The 17,356-nt window shown below is 45.9% G+C and overlaps 1 protein-coding gene across 5 annotated transcripts in view; it reads left to right on the plus strand.

Annotated features, from left to right (window-relative positions):
* The window catches only part of RAB3IL1 (RAB3A interacting protein like 1), a 30,517-nt gene that overhangs the window by 6,236 nt on the left and 6,925 nt on the right, over nucleotides 1-17,356 (plus strand). The window contains exons 2-9 of one of the 5 annotated variants that reach the window (XM_081022574.1): nucleotides 6,679-6,928; nucleotides 8,802-8,897; nucleotides 9,758-9,835; nucleotides 12,276-12,494; nucleotides 13,015-13,143; nucleotides 15,192-15,320; nucleotides 15,444-15,556; nucleotides 16,768-16,791. In XM_081022574.1, the coding sequence (XP_080878700.1) occupies nucleotides 6,679-6,928; nucleotides 8,802-8,897; nucleotides 9,758-9,835; nucleotides 12,276-12,494; nucleotides 13,015-13,143; nucleotides 15,192-15,320; nucleotides 15,444-15,556; nucleotides 16,768-16,791 (1,038 nt within the window). The remainder of the gene's footprint in view (nucleotides 1-6,678; nucleotides 6,929-8,801; nucleotides 8,898-9,757; nucleotides 9,836-12,275; nucleotides 12,495-13,014; nucleotides 13,144-15,191; nucleotides 15,321-15,443; nucleotides 15,557-16,767; nucleotides 16,792-17,356) is intronic. The other 4 variants (XM_081022576.1, XM_081022575.1, XM_081022577.1 and 1 more) reach the window with 4 other exon arrangements.

The following is a 17,356-nucleotide window of genomic DNA, read 5'->3' on the forward strand; positions in this document are numbered from 1 at the left end:
TCTTTTAGTTTTCAGTTAAGATAGCATCCTGTGAAACCATACATTCCAATAAAAAGTTGTGTGTTACATCTATATTTTTAAAATATCCTGATTGTTGATCAGGGTTAAACCTAGCGTGGGGGTAAGACTGGCCTAGTTTTCACTAAACTGGTAAACTAGAGTTTAGTCTATACCACTTCAGATTACAGTTAGGTAGTTGCACGATCAAGTGCTCCTTCATACAAAAAAGTCCCCAGAATATAGAAAACTAGATGTAAGGGAGAAGGTTGGACTAGAATCTCTCTTTTCAACATACGGTTTTCTACATGCAAACAATTTGAACCCCCATCTGCAGGTTGGTTCAAGATGGTTCAGAGCAGGTTTATTTGTTCACTATAAGTTAAATATTTGCACCCTAATTCTGCTGCTGTGTAAACAGTTAGTGCCTCATTGGTAGTTTCCAGATGATTTGTTTGTTGAGCATCTGCCCTGATTTATTTGCAGAGTTTTCAGGGAGGTTAGATGAACTTAGCAATTTATTAAACATTGATTCTGATTTATTTGCAGTGAGGTTAGATGACATTGTGTCAAACAGGTGTTATCTCACACTTTCCAGTGCATTTCACGGTCAGTAAGCTTATTGCAAAAGGCCCAGATTTTTAAGGAAATGGTTTGGTTGTGAAAGAGCACCAAATGCACTTTTAAGTGTGCAACCTATATTTGCTGGTATGTGATTGAATCCCACCTAAAGATAGTGACCATCTCAATGTGCCCCATGAATATTCCCCTTGTGCCTGATCCAAAGCATACTTTCCAAATATGTGGCTTCTCTCTGTGTCAGCATTCATCCTTCACTGTTTCTAACAGACTTGCACTTTTTTTTACCAATCTCCCCGCATACTTCCCCTTTTTTAACCTGATGTTTCCAGCAGTTCCTGGTTTATTTGATTTGCAGGGTGAGAGAGAGAAAAGAAGAGAACAAATGGACTTGTTGTCACTGCTCAGTTATTATCCCCACTCCCTCATTTTTAGCTCTGCTTTGCAGATGCATGCCAAAGCAGAATTGTCCAAATGTGAACTTGAGATGGAAGACTTAGAACAGGGGTCAGCAAACTTTCCTACCAGCAGGCTGGCTCACTGTCCCTCAAATCTTCTGGCGGGCCGGACCACACACACACACACACACACATGCATGCTCGTGTGCACACACATACCGGCGGAGGGGGGGCTTTTCTCTCTCCCCTAGCCTCTCCCCCTCCCCCTGCTTTCTTAACTCCTCTGGCTAGCCGGCGGCGGCTGAGAGCCAGCAGTGGTGGTGGCACCTCTTGTTTCTGGTCCATGGCCGCAACGCTGGGCAATCCGATGCCTTGCCGCCCGCATGCTGAAGAAACCTGGTGCGGCTTCAGATTGGCCAGCGTTGCTGCCCGCCCAGAGGCGCCCCTGGCTTCAGATTGGCTGTGGGAGCTTCTTGGAGCCAATCAGAAGCTGCCTGCTCACCCATTGTGGAAGTCAGTCCCCACGCAGCTATGCCACGCCGGTTTAGCATGGAGACTGCGCAGGTGGGTGGCAGGGTCCTCGGGCCAGATTAAAGAGCCCCTTGGGCCTTATCCAGCCCGCGGACCTTAGTTTCCCGACCCCTGAGTTAGAAAGTGCATGAGATGAGACACAGGTTGAAGCAGGGAACAAAGTCTGTTAGGATTGGGGGAGGGTGCAGAGAGACCTTACCTGCCTTTTGAAAGCTGCAGTTCAAAAATGCTATTTTTTGTAATATGAAGATCTGCAATTCTGCTTCATAATTTATCAACTTGGCTGTAAATAAGAGAGGTGGGCTAGGCTAGTTGCTCAAGACTTCTGCCTTCTTCATGCAGACTAAGGTTTCCCATTTCTGCAAAGGAAATGGGGCCAGCCTGAATAAATCATGACTTTCCTCATAAACTTAAGGAATTGAAGGAGTTATCTTTATCCTAAACTTTAATTCTTAAAACTTTTATAACAGTACTTTGTTTTCTTGTAGATTCCTATTCATGACTTGTTCCCAGTGCAGATCTTGTTCCTGATGTAGATCTTCACTCACCCTTTTTCCTGATATAAATCTTTATTCCTCACCCCTCCCGTTCTGATGTAGATCTTTAAACCCCCCCCACACACACACTTGGGTCCTGATGTAGATCTTCACTCACCCCTTCTTCCCTGGCAGGGCCCGTTTGCAGATATTCTGTTCCAAACTCTAGTTACAAATCCTGGTTATCTTGGGTTAAAATTTGTGCCAATGTACCCTTTAAGAGCCTTTAAGGCGGAGAGAGGGATTTGCTTCAGAAAACAGAGGCAGCACTAGATCTTTTACAGAGGGAACTCCTGGTCTTTTAACCACAATTGATTGGCACTGTTAAGAGTGTGCCAAGATATTGATACGTGGGGCTAATATCCATCTGTGTTCCTTGTATCTTTTTGTTTTTGTAATGGCTCATAAGTGTTGAGCCTAAATTTCTGGACGCCTTCCATCGCTTCTCCTACTCATGCTGCTTGGCTGCCCAGTGTGCTATTTTACTTGGAGTCAAAATTGGAATTGTAAGGGGAAGAGCTGCCAGATTAAATATCATATTCCTTTTTGCAGAACTGGTTCCCTGTTGATTGTTCTTTCTGCTAATCTTAAAATACAATTGCCATTGCTCAGCCACTCTCTTTGGTGCATCTCAGCTCACCCAGATCCATCTCTTGTCTTCTAAGGTGCCTGTTTCTTCTTTCTAAAAAAGCAACACCTGCTTTGATATGTCAGAGTTGATGCACCACACCTGTTAAAAATGTAGGTCGCATGACTCTGAATTGGCAAATTTAGAGATTTCTCTGATCTGGGTATGAGATACTTTGAGATCACGTAGTTGGTTATATCAACGGCACGTCCTTTCCCCCTCCAGACCTCTTTTTCAGGGTCTGATCTAATAAGATATTGACTATAATTCAACAAAAGCATAGCCTGCATTTTCTTATCATTGGTTTTTGAATGATTTCTATCCCATTGTTAACCCACATGGCTATCTGAATAGCAGCCATGACCATGATATTCTCTTCTACTCTCCAAACTCTTCCCTGGAGAGATTTCTTCCTAGTCGAAAGGCTTTGCAATAAGTGTATTGCTCTTAATTATTTATGCTTGGGGAATTCCTTTTTTAAAAGAAACCTTCAAATGGCTTTGCAAAATCTCTGGTGTTTGCCTCTGTAGTCATCCTGTGAAATATACTGTTATTATTTCCATTTTGTTGGTGGAAATTTGAAGCAGAGAGAGAGGTTTGGTATCCAGGGCCAAGGTAGAATTTCATTTCAGGCCTCTCTGGCCAAATCCAACATTCCACCCCTGTAGCCATCTTACTGTCTCTGGAATCAAATTTTGGCTTCTTCCACATATGCACAAAAGATCTTTCTTGCTATGTGAGATTAACACACACACACACACACACAGAGAGAGAGAGAGAGAGAGAGAGAGAGAGAGAGAGAGATTAGCACCTCTGTTTGCAAGCTGATAGCAGCAAGAGTTCTTCTAAGACTGAACTCCCATGCAGGATGCAAGTACCATTGCAGGAAGGGACACTTTATTCTGAGTGAATATGCACATTTACTTGGCTGTCTTTATCTATTCCTTGCAAACCTGGCAAAGGCCATGTCTTCTTTATCTGCTTCTGCACCCCCTCTCCTAAACAGTACATATATTCTGTTTTGTTTTTTTAAAAACTAGGATCCAACTCCTAGACTTTACCAAGCTATTTGTGTCTCTTCCCCATATGCCATTTCTACCTACTTACGGTGATTTTTGTTTGTGTGTGTCTTATTTTTTTCTCCTTCAACTCATTTCCCCCCCAAAGCCCAAGGACATACCTTCTAAATTTAGTATAGCATCGTTCTCACAATCAGCAGATGGGATGACAAATGTTTGCATGAACTGCACCACTTCAAATTACAATTGGGAGTTCATAGGACTGAATACTCCTCCACATATATTCCCTGTAGTAATAAGAGCTCCCGCTTTCATTGCGAAGTGGTTAAAGCTCAGGCACAGACTTCTTAGCCCATCTGGTGTCATCGTCCCCACCTGAGGATTAGCTCCAAAGGACTGAGAATTACTTTTAGAGAACTGACTATACCAACAATTCAGAAGTATCTGCCTCCCACAGACTGCCTCTGGCTTTTGTGTGCCATCCCATTGAGATAACCAGGACTGTCCTACCCACTGGAGAAAATAGGGGCATTTCTCCCAGGCAGGGATGGGGAATCTGTGGCCCTTCAGATAACATTGGACAGCAGCTCCCATCATTTCTGACCATTGGCCATGCTGGCTGGGGCTGATGAGAGCTGGAGTCTAGCCATATTTTGGGGGAGCCACAGGCATTGGACTAAGCAAACCTGAATGTTGTTCCTTAGTTCACTTGCAGCTTGATTGCTTGCCCGTTGTTTCTTCTTTTCTCCCCAACAAAAACAATGTTAGGAAGGTATCTTTTATTCCCTAGAAAGGAGGAGTAGATGCAACATGTTGGATGGACCTTCCAAGATTTATTCGTAAACTTTTGGCACTTGTTTAGAACTGCAAACTCTTCAGAATTTGGATCATTTCCAGCTTTAAAGAGAGTATTGGAAACTCTTAGGGAAACACCCATCCTGTCTTGTATGTGTGCTTGTGTGCTCTGCTTGTCTCCCTTTCTCTCCCCCACTCCCCACCATGCACACATCCACTTTTATGGAACATAGGAATCTTCCTTACATCAAGCCAGAACATTGGTCCCTCTTGCTCAGTCTACCCAGGCTGGCAGCAGCATTCCAGGGTTTCAGGCAGAGATCTTTCCTAGCCCTGTCTGCATATGCCAGGGATTGATCCTGGGATCTTTTGAAACGTGTTTGTGTACTCTGCCATTGCACCCTGACCTTTCCTTGGAAGTTCTCTGCACTATTCTGAACTGGGCAACAGAGCGGGAAGGAAGCAGTGTTCTGTGATGTCGTAAGGCTCAAAAGCTTGTTAACAGACACTGGCTCGCCAGTAGTTCACAGGGTGAGGAAATAATGCAGCATTCTGACCTAGAGGCCCCTCTGTGGCCAGGTGTGCAGGCATTCGGAGCATGCAGGCTCCTGCAGAACAACATCTGGAATCCCTAATGGAATTTGGCTCCTGAATAGCTTTTGCAGATGTTCACCTTTTTGATGCAATGAGCATGACTTCCTCCCGTAGAGCTGTAGTGGTGCTAGTTTTTATTCTTGTCAGTGTAGTGTGGTAAGTACAAAATCTAATGTGTGAATTGCTGCTGTGGCGATAACCTTGGTCAAGGGATAGATGGTGGTGGAACCTATTTGTTTCTATCAGAAGTAGAAAGAAGATTTATACACTTAATATAGGAAACTAGGTTATACCAGATGGTACTTATTTGCCCATTGGGCCTCTTTTTAAACTACACACTTTGTACCTCTCAAAAACAAGTGCAAAAATACAATTCAATTGGAGTTCAAAGCAATAATGCATTCATTGGGGACTCCCCTAGAACTGATGAGAAAAACATAACCCTCCCTCTCCACTTACCTGCAGTCCATGAGAAATTGACTTCAATGAAAGTAATAAGCATATTACAAACCTACACCAGAAAGGTACAAAATCAAGAGCTGATAAAAACAGGGAAAATGGCAATTAGGGAAAATTGTCAGAAATTTTAAAAAATCCAAAAGCAAATTCTCAATCGAATACAAGTCAGCATAGAGTAGATAGTCAAAGCCAAAGGTTCACACATTCCAAATTCTAGCATAATGGGATTCTGGATTTTGATTGTCTCCTTTTGTATCAACGTAAGCCAATACCAAGTCGGGATCAATTTGTTGGATTTTGAGGTACCCCAAAGTGTTGTCAACTTAGGTGTCAACTTCTTCTTAAATGTTAAGTGCCACACCTTGTGAAACTGGTAGCCCCGCATTGTACCCAGTAAGTCCTTCCTGCATTTTGCCGGGGTTCTTTGTTGTTGACACTTGACAGCAGCATCTCTCCAGAGTACAGTGGTGCCTCGCAAGACGAAAAGAATCCGTTCCGAGAGTCTCTTCGTCTTGCGGGTTTTTTCGTCTTGCGAAGCAAGCCCATTAGCAGTTTAGCGGATTAGTGCTACAGTATTAGCGGCTTAGCAGGCTTAGTGGATCAGCTGATAAGCGGCTTAACAATAAGCTGATAAGCGGCTTAAGGATCAGCTGATAAGCGGCTTAACGATAAGCTGATAAGCGGCTTAAGGATCAGCTGATAAGCGGCTTACCATCAGCTGTTAAGCGGCTTAGCCATCAGCTGATAAGCGGTTTAGCGGCTTGGGAAAAAGGGAAAAAGGAAAAAAACCCTGCAGGAACTCGCAAGACATTTTCGTCTTGCGAAGCAAGCACATAGGAAATTCGTTTTGCGAAGCACCTCCAAAACGGAAAACCCTTTCGTCTAGCGGGTTTTCCGTCTTGCGAGGCATTCGTCTTGCGGGGCACCACTGTATAAGGCAGGTGTCTTCCCTCTCGTCGGCTAACCTGATCCATATAATCTCTGAGCACATCTCTCTCTCTCTCTCTCTCTCTCGGCGGAGGGCCACTCCTGTGTTTCCCATTTCCCAGTCTTTTGTCTTGTGGTGGGGGAATGGTAGCATATCTTCCATGTGTTGAGAGCCCTTTTTAGCCACCCAAAGCTCATTGGTTTCTTTCCAACAGCCAGGCCCAGTTTGAGGATACCCGGCAGCATCTCCAAAAGCAGCCAGTGGTGGGACAATGGAAGCCCCTTGCACCAAGCAACAGGGGCCAGGAGCTGCAGCAGCCAGAGCCTTCTGCCAAGGACTCAGCAGGTGGGGATGAGAACCAGTCCGTGGCGCAACTCAACGTCTCCCGCTTGCGCAGCTCCTCTGTGGAGATCCGTGAGAAGGGATCTGAATTCCTGAAAGAAGAGCTCCACAGAGCTCAGAAGGTAAGAGGTTTGGTCAAGATGGGAGAACAGGATGGCCACATCCAAATGCCATGGTAAGCTCTAAACATATATTGGTGATCACAAGCCACAGGCACAGGGCAGTGCCTTCTGAGTCAGAGCTTGGGTCCATGTAGCTCAGTGTAGTTCATACTGACTGGCAGCAGCTCCTGGGACTTCTTCCTTTCCCAGAGATGCAAGGGACCTTTTTGGTGCAGAGCAGATGCTCTGCAATTGAGCTGCGGCCCATCCCCACATATCTGTGACTATGTGAAGCTTCTTCTGCATTGCTCACTAAGGGGCATTCTGGGTCTCTTATTAGCATGCAGTGGGAAGCTGCTCCAAGGAACAATTGACATTTTGGGTTGTATCCAGTGGTGTCTGTGCATGAGTGGAATGAATGCTGATGCAACGGGACTTCACCTTCACCCCCTCCCCACTGCACCATGCAGGGAGTGTAGGGGGCTGGGGGTGGGGCGGAAATGGAGAAATCTTGTTGAGTGAGTAGAATGCGGCTTGCACAGTGTTGGGTTCACTCCACAGTAAGGCTAACCTGCTTGCCTTCTGTATTGATTCTGTTCTGTCAAAAGCAGGCTCATGCTGCTTTGTGAGTAAGACAGGTGCTGAGTGGGCAAAACACCAGAATCCAGTTGCAGAAGAAGAGCGTCTGCCTTTATCTCTCAGTCTCAATTAAAGATGCCACTGCATAATGTGTGGTTTGCATTATACATGCATGTGTGCACCTTCAAGCATTATAGGAATACATTTTATATTTCTGGTCATTCGTGGTGGCCTGATACCTTGGACTTGTGCACATTGCTTATCCTTTTTCATGCTGTTCTTCCAGTTACAATTGCACTCTTTAATTAAAGAAGTGTGATTTGCTTTAAAGGAAATTGGAGAAATCAGTTGATATTATTCTTTCAATGTCTGTTGGGCAATGGACAGCTTGTATGTCCTTAGGTTGCAGAGCAGGCAGACCACAGCACTGGTAGTTTTTTCATAACCAAACATCCAAACTGGTGTTGAGGGTGTGACAGTTTGGTGTAGTGCTTAAGAGCGGTAGACTCGTAATCTGGTGAACTGGGTTTGATTCCCTGCTCCTTGAAATATGGGTCCCCCCAACAAAATTTAAAATTCGGCTTTGTAATTCCGAATTTATGTGATGTGATTTAATTTGATTGGCCGGTTAATAAAAATTATTTTTTTAAAAAAAGAGCGGTAGACTCGTAATCTGGTGAACCGGGTTCGCGACTCCGCTCCTCCACATGCAGCTGCTGGGTGACCTTGGGCTAATCACACTTCTCTGAAGTCTCTCAGCCCACTCACCTCACAGAGCGTTTGTTGTGGGGGAGGAAGGGAAAGGAGATTGTTAGCCGCTTTGAGACTCCTTAGGGCAGTGATAAAGCGGGATATCAAATCCAAACTCTTCTTCTTCTTCTTCTCTAAGAAGATACAATACGTGCTGGCCTAAGGGAGACATAGATTCTAACCTAACTCCCCTTTCCCACCCACCAAATATTTGCCTGTAGGCCAGAGATAAGAGTTAATGCTGACAGTTAAGTACCGGTATCTTTGTTCAATCTTTTGTGACATATATGGAAGCCCAAGGTAGGAAAACACGCTGTTTTTCATCATGGTGTCTTAGAAACCCTCGATCAGTAGCTGTGGGGATGAGGGGTGATGCCTTAGTTTCACCAGCATGAGAAGGTCTTTTCTTAGCATGCCCATGGAGAGGCTTTTGGCTAAGGCCTTGGAAAGCCACTGTTTATGAGGTGTGACTTGGTGCCTGCCGACTCCTTATATCTGTGACTGTGGCCAAGGAGCCTTTGCCCCAGGTGTGCTGTTTCGCTTACTTGCATGTTCTGCTCTGCAGGAGTTGAAGTTGAAGGATGAAGAATGCGAGAGACTTTCAAAAGTCAGAGAGCAGCTGGAGCAGGAGCTGGAGGAGTTAACCGCAAGCTTGTTTGAGGTACCGTCTCGTGCCTGGCCTGAAATGAATCCCAGAGCCTCCAAGATGGTGCTGTTCACCTTTAGGAACCACTTTCAAGGCCTTCCTTATGTAATCGGAACAGGCATGTGGTGTGTGTCTGTACGATTTCACATATTTAAACCCTTATCACCTTCACATCCTCTTCTGAGGCACTTTTGAGCAGTCACAGTGTGTGGGATGGGGTGCTGCCCTCTCAGTTGTGGCTGTGCTTCTGTTTGCCAAGATCTGGAGCAGGCATGGTAGTGGCAAGGGTGGGAGAAACACTTGGTTGTGGGGATGGGACGGTTGCCTGTGCTTGGGCCTGCTGCCAGCCCAGTGCTTCCCCTGCCCTCACTGCTGCCCTGCTCCCTCCAGATCTTCGCAAACAGAAGCACTGCCAGAAGGGTGGCACAGTAGCACTACCCCATCAAACATGCCACAGCTGCTTTTGAGAAACAAGTTTACACAAAGCAGTAGAATTATCAGGCGTGGCTACATGTGTGCCCGCTCACAGAAAACTAGCATGTCAATGAGACGCTTGTAACCTAGATGTCTTCCTGCATCACAGTTGTCTCTATCCAGGGCACTTAATATGCAGGAACATTAAAAGGTTATTCTCTCCTGTCCTCCACCCCCTTCTACCATCACCAGAAGTGAAGAACTGCATCGTGTTGTTTTCATGATCATGTGCCTCAGCTCTGACAGGAACATCCTTTTTTAAAAAAGAAAGGTTCTATGTAATTTTCTGTAGTACCTCCCCAGCCCTAGGAGGAAACTTGTATATTACAGTGCCGTTTAGCAAATGCTGCTGCTTTGTATACAGGTGTGTTTTCCCTTGTTTCTTGTTCTCTCTGCTATAGGAAGCCCATAAGATGGTGCGGGAGGCAAACACCAAGCAAGCAGCATCCGAGAAGCAGCTGAGGGAAGCCCGAGGGAAGGTGAGCCCTGTTCTGCCACAGAGAGCCATGTCCTCCTTACATATACTCATGTCATGGGAGGAAGGGGAACCATGCCTGCTGGCTCTGCCCCAGAAGTCCACATAATGTCCAGTAAAGAAAACCTTCATGCATTGGCTCTTCATGAGATTGGGTTTCCTGATTACATGGGGAACCTTTAGCATGCCTCTAAGTGTGTGGGGGGGTGCCAGCTCTCCTTTTCAGATTTTGCACTGAATGTGCAGAGGTTGGCAGCCAGCAGAATGTGGGGGGCAGTTTGAAAGAACGGCTAATATGCGGCAAGGAGCAGGTAAAGGTGACTTTCTCATTGGTCCAACTCACGTTCCATGAAAAGAGAAACAAAGCAAGTTTGGGACCCACTGCTCTAGACCTTTTTGAGTTTGGAAAAGACATACAGCAGGATGGGAAACCTCAGGCCCAGGCAGCAAACCCAGCTCCCTAAGTCTTCCTTCCCTGTCTAGGCCTCAAACCTTCTGCAGCTCACACCCGTTCAGCCCAAGCCTCGCCTCTCCCTGGCCCTGCTCCGCATTTGCTTTTGCCTGGCTGGATCATGTCCTTGAGCTGTGGTAACCCCTCTTAACTTGCCTGTAAAGGAGAGGTTTTGGGGGTGTTTGTGTGTGTGGAAACCTCTGCATTCTTGGCTGAAATATAGCCTACTGTTGCTCCACCCTCTTTTGCCTCTGACCCTTGCTCACCTCTGAAGTTTGGCCTCCTTGAAAGCTTCCCAGAAGGGAATGCCTAAATACACCCTGATACACAATGTCTTAACTTGGGTGCTCCACCATGAGAAAATTTCTTCAGATGACTCTGCACTCCTCCGTTTTTGGCCCAGGATTCTGTGCCTGCTCTTTATCCAAAGGCTTCTGGCATTACTTGGCAGTGGCTGCTCTTGTTGTGACTGTTTTGGATGAATGCTCAATTCAGTCACAGTTCCAAGTGGCTTTTTGGGAACAAGGATGCGAGGCATTTAATAAATATTCAAGCAAGATCAAGGGCAGAGGTGCATCTTTGTGCCTCAATTCCGGCCGGGACACAGGGAACGCTTGTGAGGCTAAGAGCAGATATGGCCAAACGTTCTGTTGTTAGCTGAAAGGGCAAGAGATTTGCAGAGCGCACTGGGTGGAGAGGACATATAATTAATGCCTAGAGCAGTGCAGTTCCACTCCAACAAGCTTGCAAGGTCCCTGTCTCAAATTTCGCCTGCCCATATAACTGCTCCCAGCGAAAAGCAAGGGAATGCAGTGGTAGGTGGCCCCACCTAACCAGTCCGTCTGCCAGGGAGGCCATTGAAGGTTAGTTGTTCCTCGCTAATGCAGTGGTCCCTGTAATCCCTTTCTTGATAAACTTTGTAGAACCAGCTTCTCTAGAACTACTTGAATGTCCAAAACTCTGAGACAATGCCTGAGGGTTTCTGAAAAGGATCTGTAGCCAGCAGTCCAGAATGTAGTCATAAAAAAATCTCATTACCATATGGCTGCAGTGCCACCTGTTGACAGGTCCTAGGCAAAGCATACAAATGCTTTCTGTCTCTTCGCACAAGCTGGATTCTTGGGTGTGTTTTTTTATTAGATTCCTGAGAAGTGCTGCATTTCAAGTCCAAATATTTTGACATTTTAACCTTCCCATTTTAGGGGTGGGGGTGGAGCAGGATAGGAAACTGTGGCTAGGACTGTACCAGCTTGCATATGTTCAACACAGAAGTGACTAGATTTTTTGAAAGTACACTCCTAACAGACAGCCAAGGCTGGTGAGGGGCAGGTGACAATACTCACAGCACAGCATCCCAGATATAAGTGTGGGGGGACCACGTTAGCAAATTGTGCAAATAAAAATTCTGAATCAGTGAGAGCTGAATTTGGCAACCCGTATCCATAATAAAATATGCTTCGTTTTGCATATTTCATGATTCCTCTGTTAAGTTTTGGTGTTCCTCCTCATAGATGTGCATCAGGCATCTTCACTGTGCAGCTTTCAGCAAATGCAGAAAATGCACCTCTTTATCCTTGCCCTGATGGAATGATCACATTAGCATGACATGAGGGTGAATAACTTTGTGGAGTACTGCGGCCCATGCCTCCTGACCTCTGGGCATCTGACCCACCTCTGGCTTCTGAGATTTCACCAGGCATTACTCATGCACTTTCAGTCTTACCTTTGTGCTCTTAAGCATTAGATATTTTTTAATATTTTAGGTAGGTTTCTGCACCTGCAGAAGCTTGATGCTCTAGACTTCATCAGGCTCCCTTTTCCTTTTTAGAGAACAGAACTGAGTGGGTTTGGGTGAGCCATTACATGTTCTGCAGGAAACAGGCAGGCAGGTCCCTGGATCGCATTCAGAGCACCTGCTTCCTGCGTGGAACTGGGTCCTGTGATGAATGAAGAACATGGCACCGGTGATCTCTTTTTGTCTCCTGCCACCCAGATTGACATGCTGCAGGCGGAGGTGACCGCCTTGAAGACTCTGGTAATCACGTCTACGCCTTCTTCCCCCAACCGGGAGTTGCACCCCCAGCTCCAAAGCCCCTCCAAGGCAGTCTTCAGAAAAGGGCACGGGTGGAATAAGAGCACCAGCAGTGCGGGCGCTGCCACTGCCGCCAGCCAAGGCCTGCCTGTGGAGCCAGTCAGCAGTGAGTTCAAAGAGGTGGGTCAAGTTTATGGGTCAGCATTCTTGCTTGAGGTTTTGGAAGGAGGGGCTACTTAGCATCCGTCACATTGGGGAGGGGTGCACATGAGTGGGGTGTGTGGTGAGGTTAGGGTTCAGAGGGGAAAGGTCCTTTTTATCTTGAAACTTGCAGACCCTTCTCTGCTCCACTACAGAAAGCAATTGAATAGCCTTAAACTGACCTCGTTTCATTGCATAAGCCTGGCCAGGTTCTTTAGCTGCCCCGGGCCAGAGCCAACAATTGCACTAGGAATGTGGTTGAGGGGGACCTTAAAAGCAGGTGTAGGCAAGGACCTGAAAAATTCCTTGAGTTGCTTTGACTACCACCTTTATGCAGCTTCCTGGGGCTTTGTGCTTTCTTATGAACGGAGTCTTCCTCTTCCAAATCTTCTCTCCCTCTCACACCGTTTTGCTTTCTCTCCTTGTCTTTCTGTCTCTTCTTCCTTCCTGACCCTGCTACCTTGTCTGCCTATCTGTCTGACCCTCCCATTCCTCAAAGTCTGGGGTGCCCACCCTCCTCTCCCTCCTTCTCTGTATCGTCCCTGCGAAGGCTATCCACATCACCTATGAGCCAGGCTGGCAGTCCCTGGCATCAGACTCTTCCTTCTCCTCTTCTCTCTCATGGCAGGTAATCTCTCTCTCCGTTTGGGGTGGCAGCAGGGTGACCCGATGGGGAGGAGGAGGACGGGGCTCGCCCGCCTTTCTAGTCTCTCTGGCAGAGAGATGGTTTTGGCAGGCAAAGCCTTTTAAGCAAGCTTGAGGTGAAATCTCTTCTACAAAACCACTCAAGGGCACAAGAGCCTCGTTCTCCTTGACATCGGTTTGTCCTGCTTGGGGAAAGCAGGAAGGCTTGGATGCAGTAGCCTCTTACAGCTCCCCACCGCTTTCCGTTCTTTCTTTAATACTAACACCCATTTTTGTTCTGTTTTCTCTTTAATTGTTTCCTCCCTTCCCTCACCCCATATTGTGGCTCTGAAGTTGCCTCCCGGTGTCAGGTGAGCAGTCTCTGTAACATAGCGCTTGTATGCTGTTGGTTGAGACCTTTCCCGGGGGGGGCCAGGAGGAACTTTTTTCATGGTTATATCATGCCTGTGTTGTAGCTGTTTCTTCTCTTCAGCATGGTGGGGGCAGGCGAGGGAACAAATTCTTCTTAAATATTCAGCTTGGGAAGCAGCTAACTCGTTTAAAGATGCGACTGGACACAGCATAGTACAGTTGTTTCTGCTCAGGGCATTTTTTCAGGTGGGCACCATTGCCATTATAAGAGAACAAGGGAGGCTTTCATTGTGAGTTCTGGCACCTCCTCCTCTAGAAAAATAGTGCCGCTTTTGCTGATAGGCCTTGAATCCCAGGGTGCCCTAAACTCTGGTGTATGTCTTTTAGAGCAAGGCATGCTGGGAGTGGTTGGGGAATCCCGTCAGTGACTTTCTGGCTGAAGAGGGAGAATCTGGAGTCACTTCTGGATTTTAAAACTGAGTGTTAGAAAAAGCAGAAGTATTCTTGCCTTTGGATATGATTGATTGATTGATTGATTGATTGATTGAATTTATATACCACCCTATACCCAGGGGTCTCAGAGCAGTTCACAGAATAAAATCAAGATATAAAACCACAAAATACCTAATAAAAATAAAAACAACAACCCAATATGCCCCCCTCCCACAAAAAAACACAATTTGGAAGGGCGTAGGGTGTAATATGTGACAGTGCCACAGTGTGGAAACACAAGAGCTCAGAAACCAGAAAGTAATTGCGGAGAAAGAGGTGACCAGAATCTTCAAGGAATCAGGGCTTACCTGACCCCTTGCAAGTTTAAGCTATGGGTGTCTTTTGTCTTGTGAGCCTGCTCCCTGGAGTATTTTTGCCTTTCTGCAGTGTCCCATAAAAGGCCTTCAATGGAGGGCTCCTTATTCTGATTTCCCCTCCCAACATGCTTGTTTCTGGGTTCTAGAATTGGGCCCAAGATCAGCACGATAAAATTTGCCTGTTTTTCCTCGTGGACTTTGGGTGACCCTTGTTTGCTTGGATGGGAAGTGAGTTCTCTCCAGCAAAGCAAGGTGGCAGCTAAGCTCACATCAGACAGGCACCACATGGGATGGCAGTGGAATAAACGCGCTTAGTGGTTGCTGTTCTTCTATCTCCCATTGGCACAGGGCTGGGGAACCTGTGGCCTTCCAGATGTCAATGGTCTCCAACTCCCTGGCCATTGGCCATGCTGACTGATGGGAGTCGGGAATCCAAAACATCTGGGTGGCGACAGTAAGCATTCATCCTGAAGAAGAAATTAACCTTCCACAGCTCCTGCAGTGGGTGTGTGGACACATACTGGCTTGGGCATTTTGCAGCTAAAGGTAAACGCTCCCATTGCTTAAATTTATCTGGTATTGGGATGGATAGAAAGTATGCTGTCTCCTAATGCTATTTCCCTTGGCATGGCCCTCTTTTTCTTCTTGTAGACATTGCTTCGTATCTGGAGTCTTACAGATTCCAAGGCAATGAAGTCTACTGTTTTGACCCACAGGCCACACTTATTCTGCTTGTTTGCCTCACAGGTTGCACACCAAATACTGCTTAGTCTGAGGTAACCTCTTGGTTCTTGTACGCTAAACCCTGCTGACTTCTTTGTCTCTCCCCTCACCCCATTGTCTGCTCTTCTGTGTTTCTTTGTCGCCGTAGGTGGATTCCATCTTGTTTGCCGAATTCCAGGCTTGGAAAGAGTCTCCAACTTTAGATAAATCATCTTCTTTCCTCGAAAGGATTTACCAGGAAGATGTAGGCCCATGTCTGGACTTTACTAAGCATGAGGTGAGATTAAAAAGGGTTTGGACCGAGGTTTTGAGAGAGCTGACCTGCTGGGATTTGTTCCAGCAACTGCTCCCTCCTTGGAACCTTGCCTTGATTTCCCTGCCTTTGTTTTATTTGTTGCAGCTCTCAGAGCTGATTCAGGCAGCTGTGGAGCAGAACACGCTCACCATTGAACCTGTGGCTACCCAGGCGCTGCCTGTGGTGAAGGTGTCGGCCATTGAATGCGGCGGACCAAAGTAAGGAAACATTGGCCGCCTCTGCTGCCTCCCCTCCCTCCTCACACAGATAAACATCTGGCCTCCTTCACTGCTCCAGGAGCAGTTGCCTAGCAGAGGGAAATGCTGGCTAGCTGTTCATGGAGTGCAACTGGTTTATTCCTTCCTTTTATATCCCACTTTTCAGCATGCCCCATGTGACTCACAAGATAGGAAGGAGAAATCAAAGCAGGGAAGGAATCAATGACAGCAAAAGTGGGGAGGGGAATGAAATCTTGAACGGCACAAAAATAAAGCTGCATTGCAATGAATTTTGCAATCAAATAGGCAAACCAGAAGGGAGTTGTAAAGCAGAGGAGGGGAACCTCCCATTATTGCTATTGGCCATTCTGACTGGGACTGATGGGAGTTGGAATTTAACAGCCTCTGGAGGGCCACAGATTCCCCATAAGGGTTTGCAGATATTTTTGTTTTTAGAATTTTTGTTTTTTGTATTATTATTTTTTATCTTGGACACTGCTTTCATAGCCTCAGGTGATGAAGTCGTTCATAAATATGTAAAACAATAATACCCAATACTAATAAATATGGTGCCACCATCAGGAAATCCCTGTGCTTAATAACTGCTGCCCCAGAAGGTTGTTTCGGGGGTGGGGGGCATTTTGGTACATTTGGAACAGTGTAGTTATAAATTCACCTAAGTATGCAGGGATGGTTTTTGAGTGCAAAGAGCCTTCTGTGAAAGGAGGAACAACAAAGGACACACCTCATAGAATAAAGCTAGAATTACATATCAAGCTAAAAAGACAGCAAGCCATAAAAACAAGAGAATATTGACCATTAGAAACTTGTTCAAATGAAAAGCTCTTTATTGCATACTTAAAAGCAGAAAGCAATGGAGCGTGGAGGCATTCCAGTCTTTGTGCCATCACTAAAATGGTCCTGACTTATGTCCCCACTTGTCTGGTCTCAACAGGATGGAGAGCAGGGCCTCTGATGGGCAGGTTAATCTCAAGGTTCTCCTTTTCTGAGCAACAGCTCATGTAGGTGAAGACTTACCTTCCATAGTATCAGAAGCCAAGGGCATGACTGAAATCACATGGATTTTCTCTCTCCCCTCTTTAAAAAAAGTCTTTCTCCAGCATCAACCATGTTTTCTGGGGCATGCCAAACAGAACACCTACTGTATTTTCATCCTGATTTTGGTTTCCTCCTCTTGTTTCTTCTCACAGTGGCTTCCGGTCCCAAATTGTAACGTAAGTTACTTATTTTAAGGCAACGATGAAAGGATGCCTTGCTCCACTAATAAGTTACTAACTTGCCTACTTACTAATGGCCTTGAAGTTGGAACTAGAAAGTAACTCTTTAAAATTCCTGATGGTTAACCCACTGAAAGCATATAAGTCATCCTTGCTTGGAATTCTCTTTGAAGCTGATGGCCTGACTTTCTGTGGTGCTGGGTATGAAAGCCATACCCAGCTTTCACCTCTGGCCAATAATTTTCAATGTTATTCTGGAATATTAAACCCACTTGGCTTTCAGAACTGCCAAAAATGTACCTAATGCTTCACTAACATTTTTCACTTTCAAACACAGATGCAAGAAAGTTTGCCTGCCTGCAAGTAGCCTGGGAAGCCTCCATTTCACACATGACCCAATCCTAAGCATGCTTACTCATAAGCAATGCTTTTTTCTTAAAAAAATTAAATGTTTAGAGGTACTCTCATTTTCCTACTCATATTGAAATACTTTGCCTCAATGAGGCCAAATTTAGATTCACAAAATGTTTAGGGGTATGCATCCCCCTGCACCCCCCCCCGA

This window comes from Podarcis pityusensis, assembly GCF_964106645.2.
Source record: "Podarcis pityusensis genome assembly, chromosome: 1".
NCBI lineage: Eukaryota > Metazoa > Chordata > Lepidosauria > Squamata > Lacertidae > Podarcis > Podarcis pityusensis.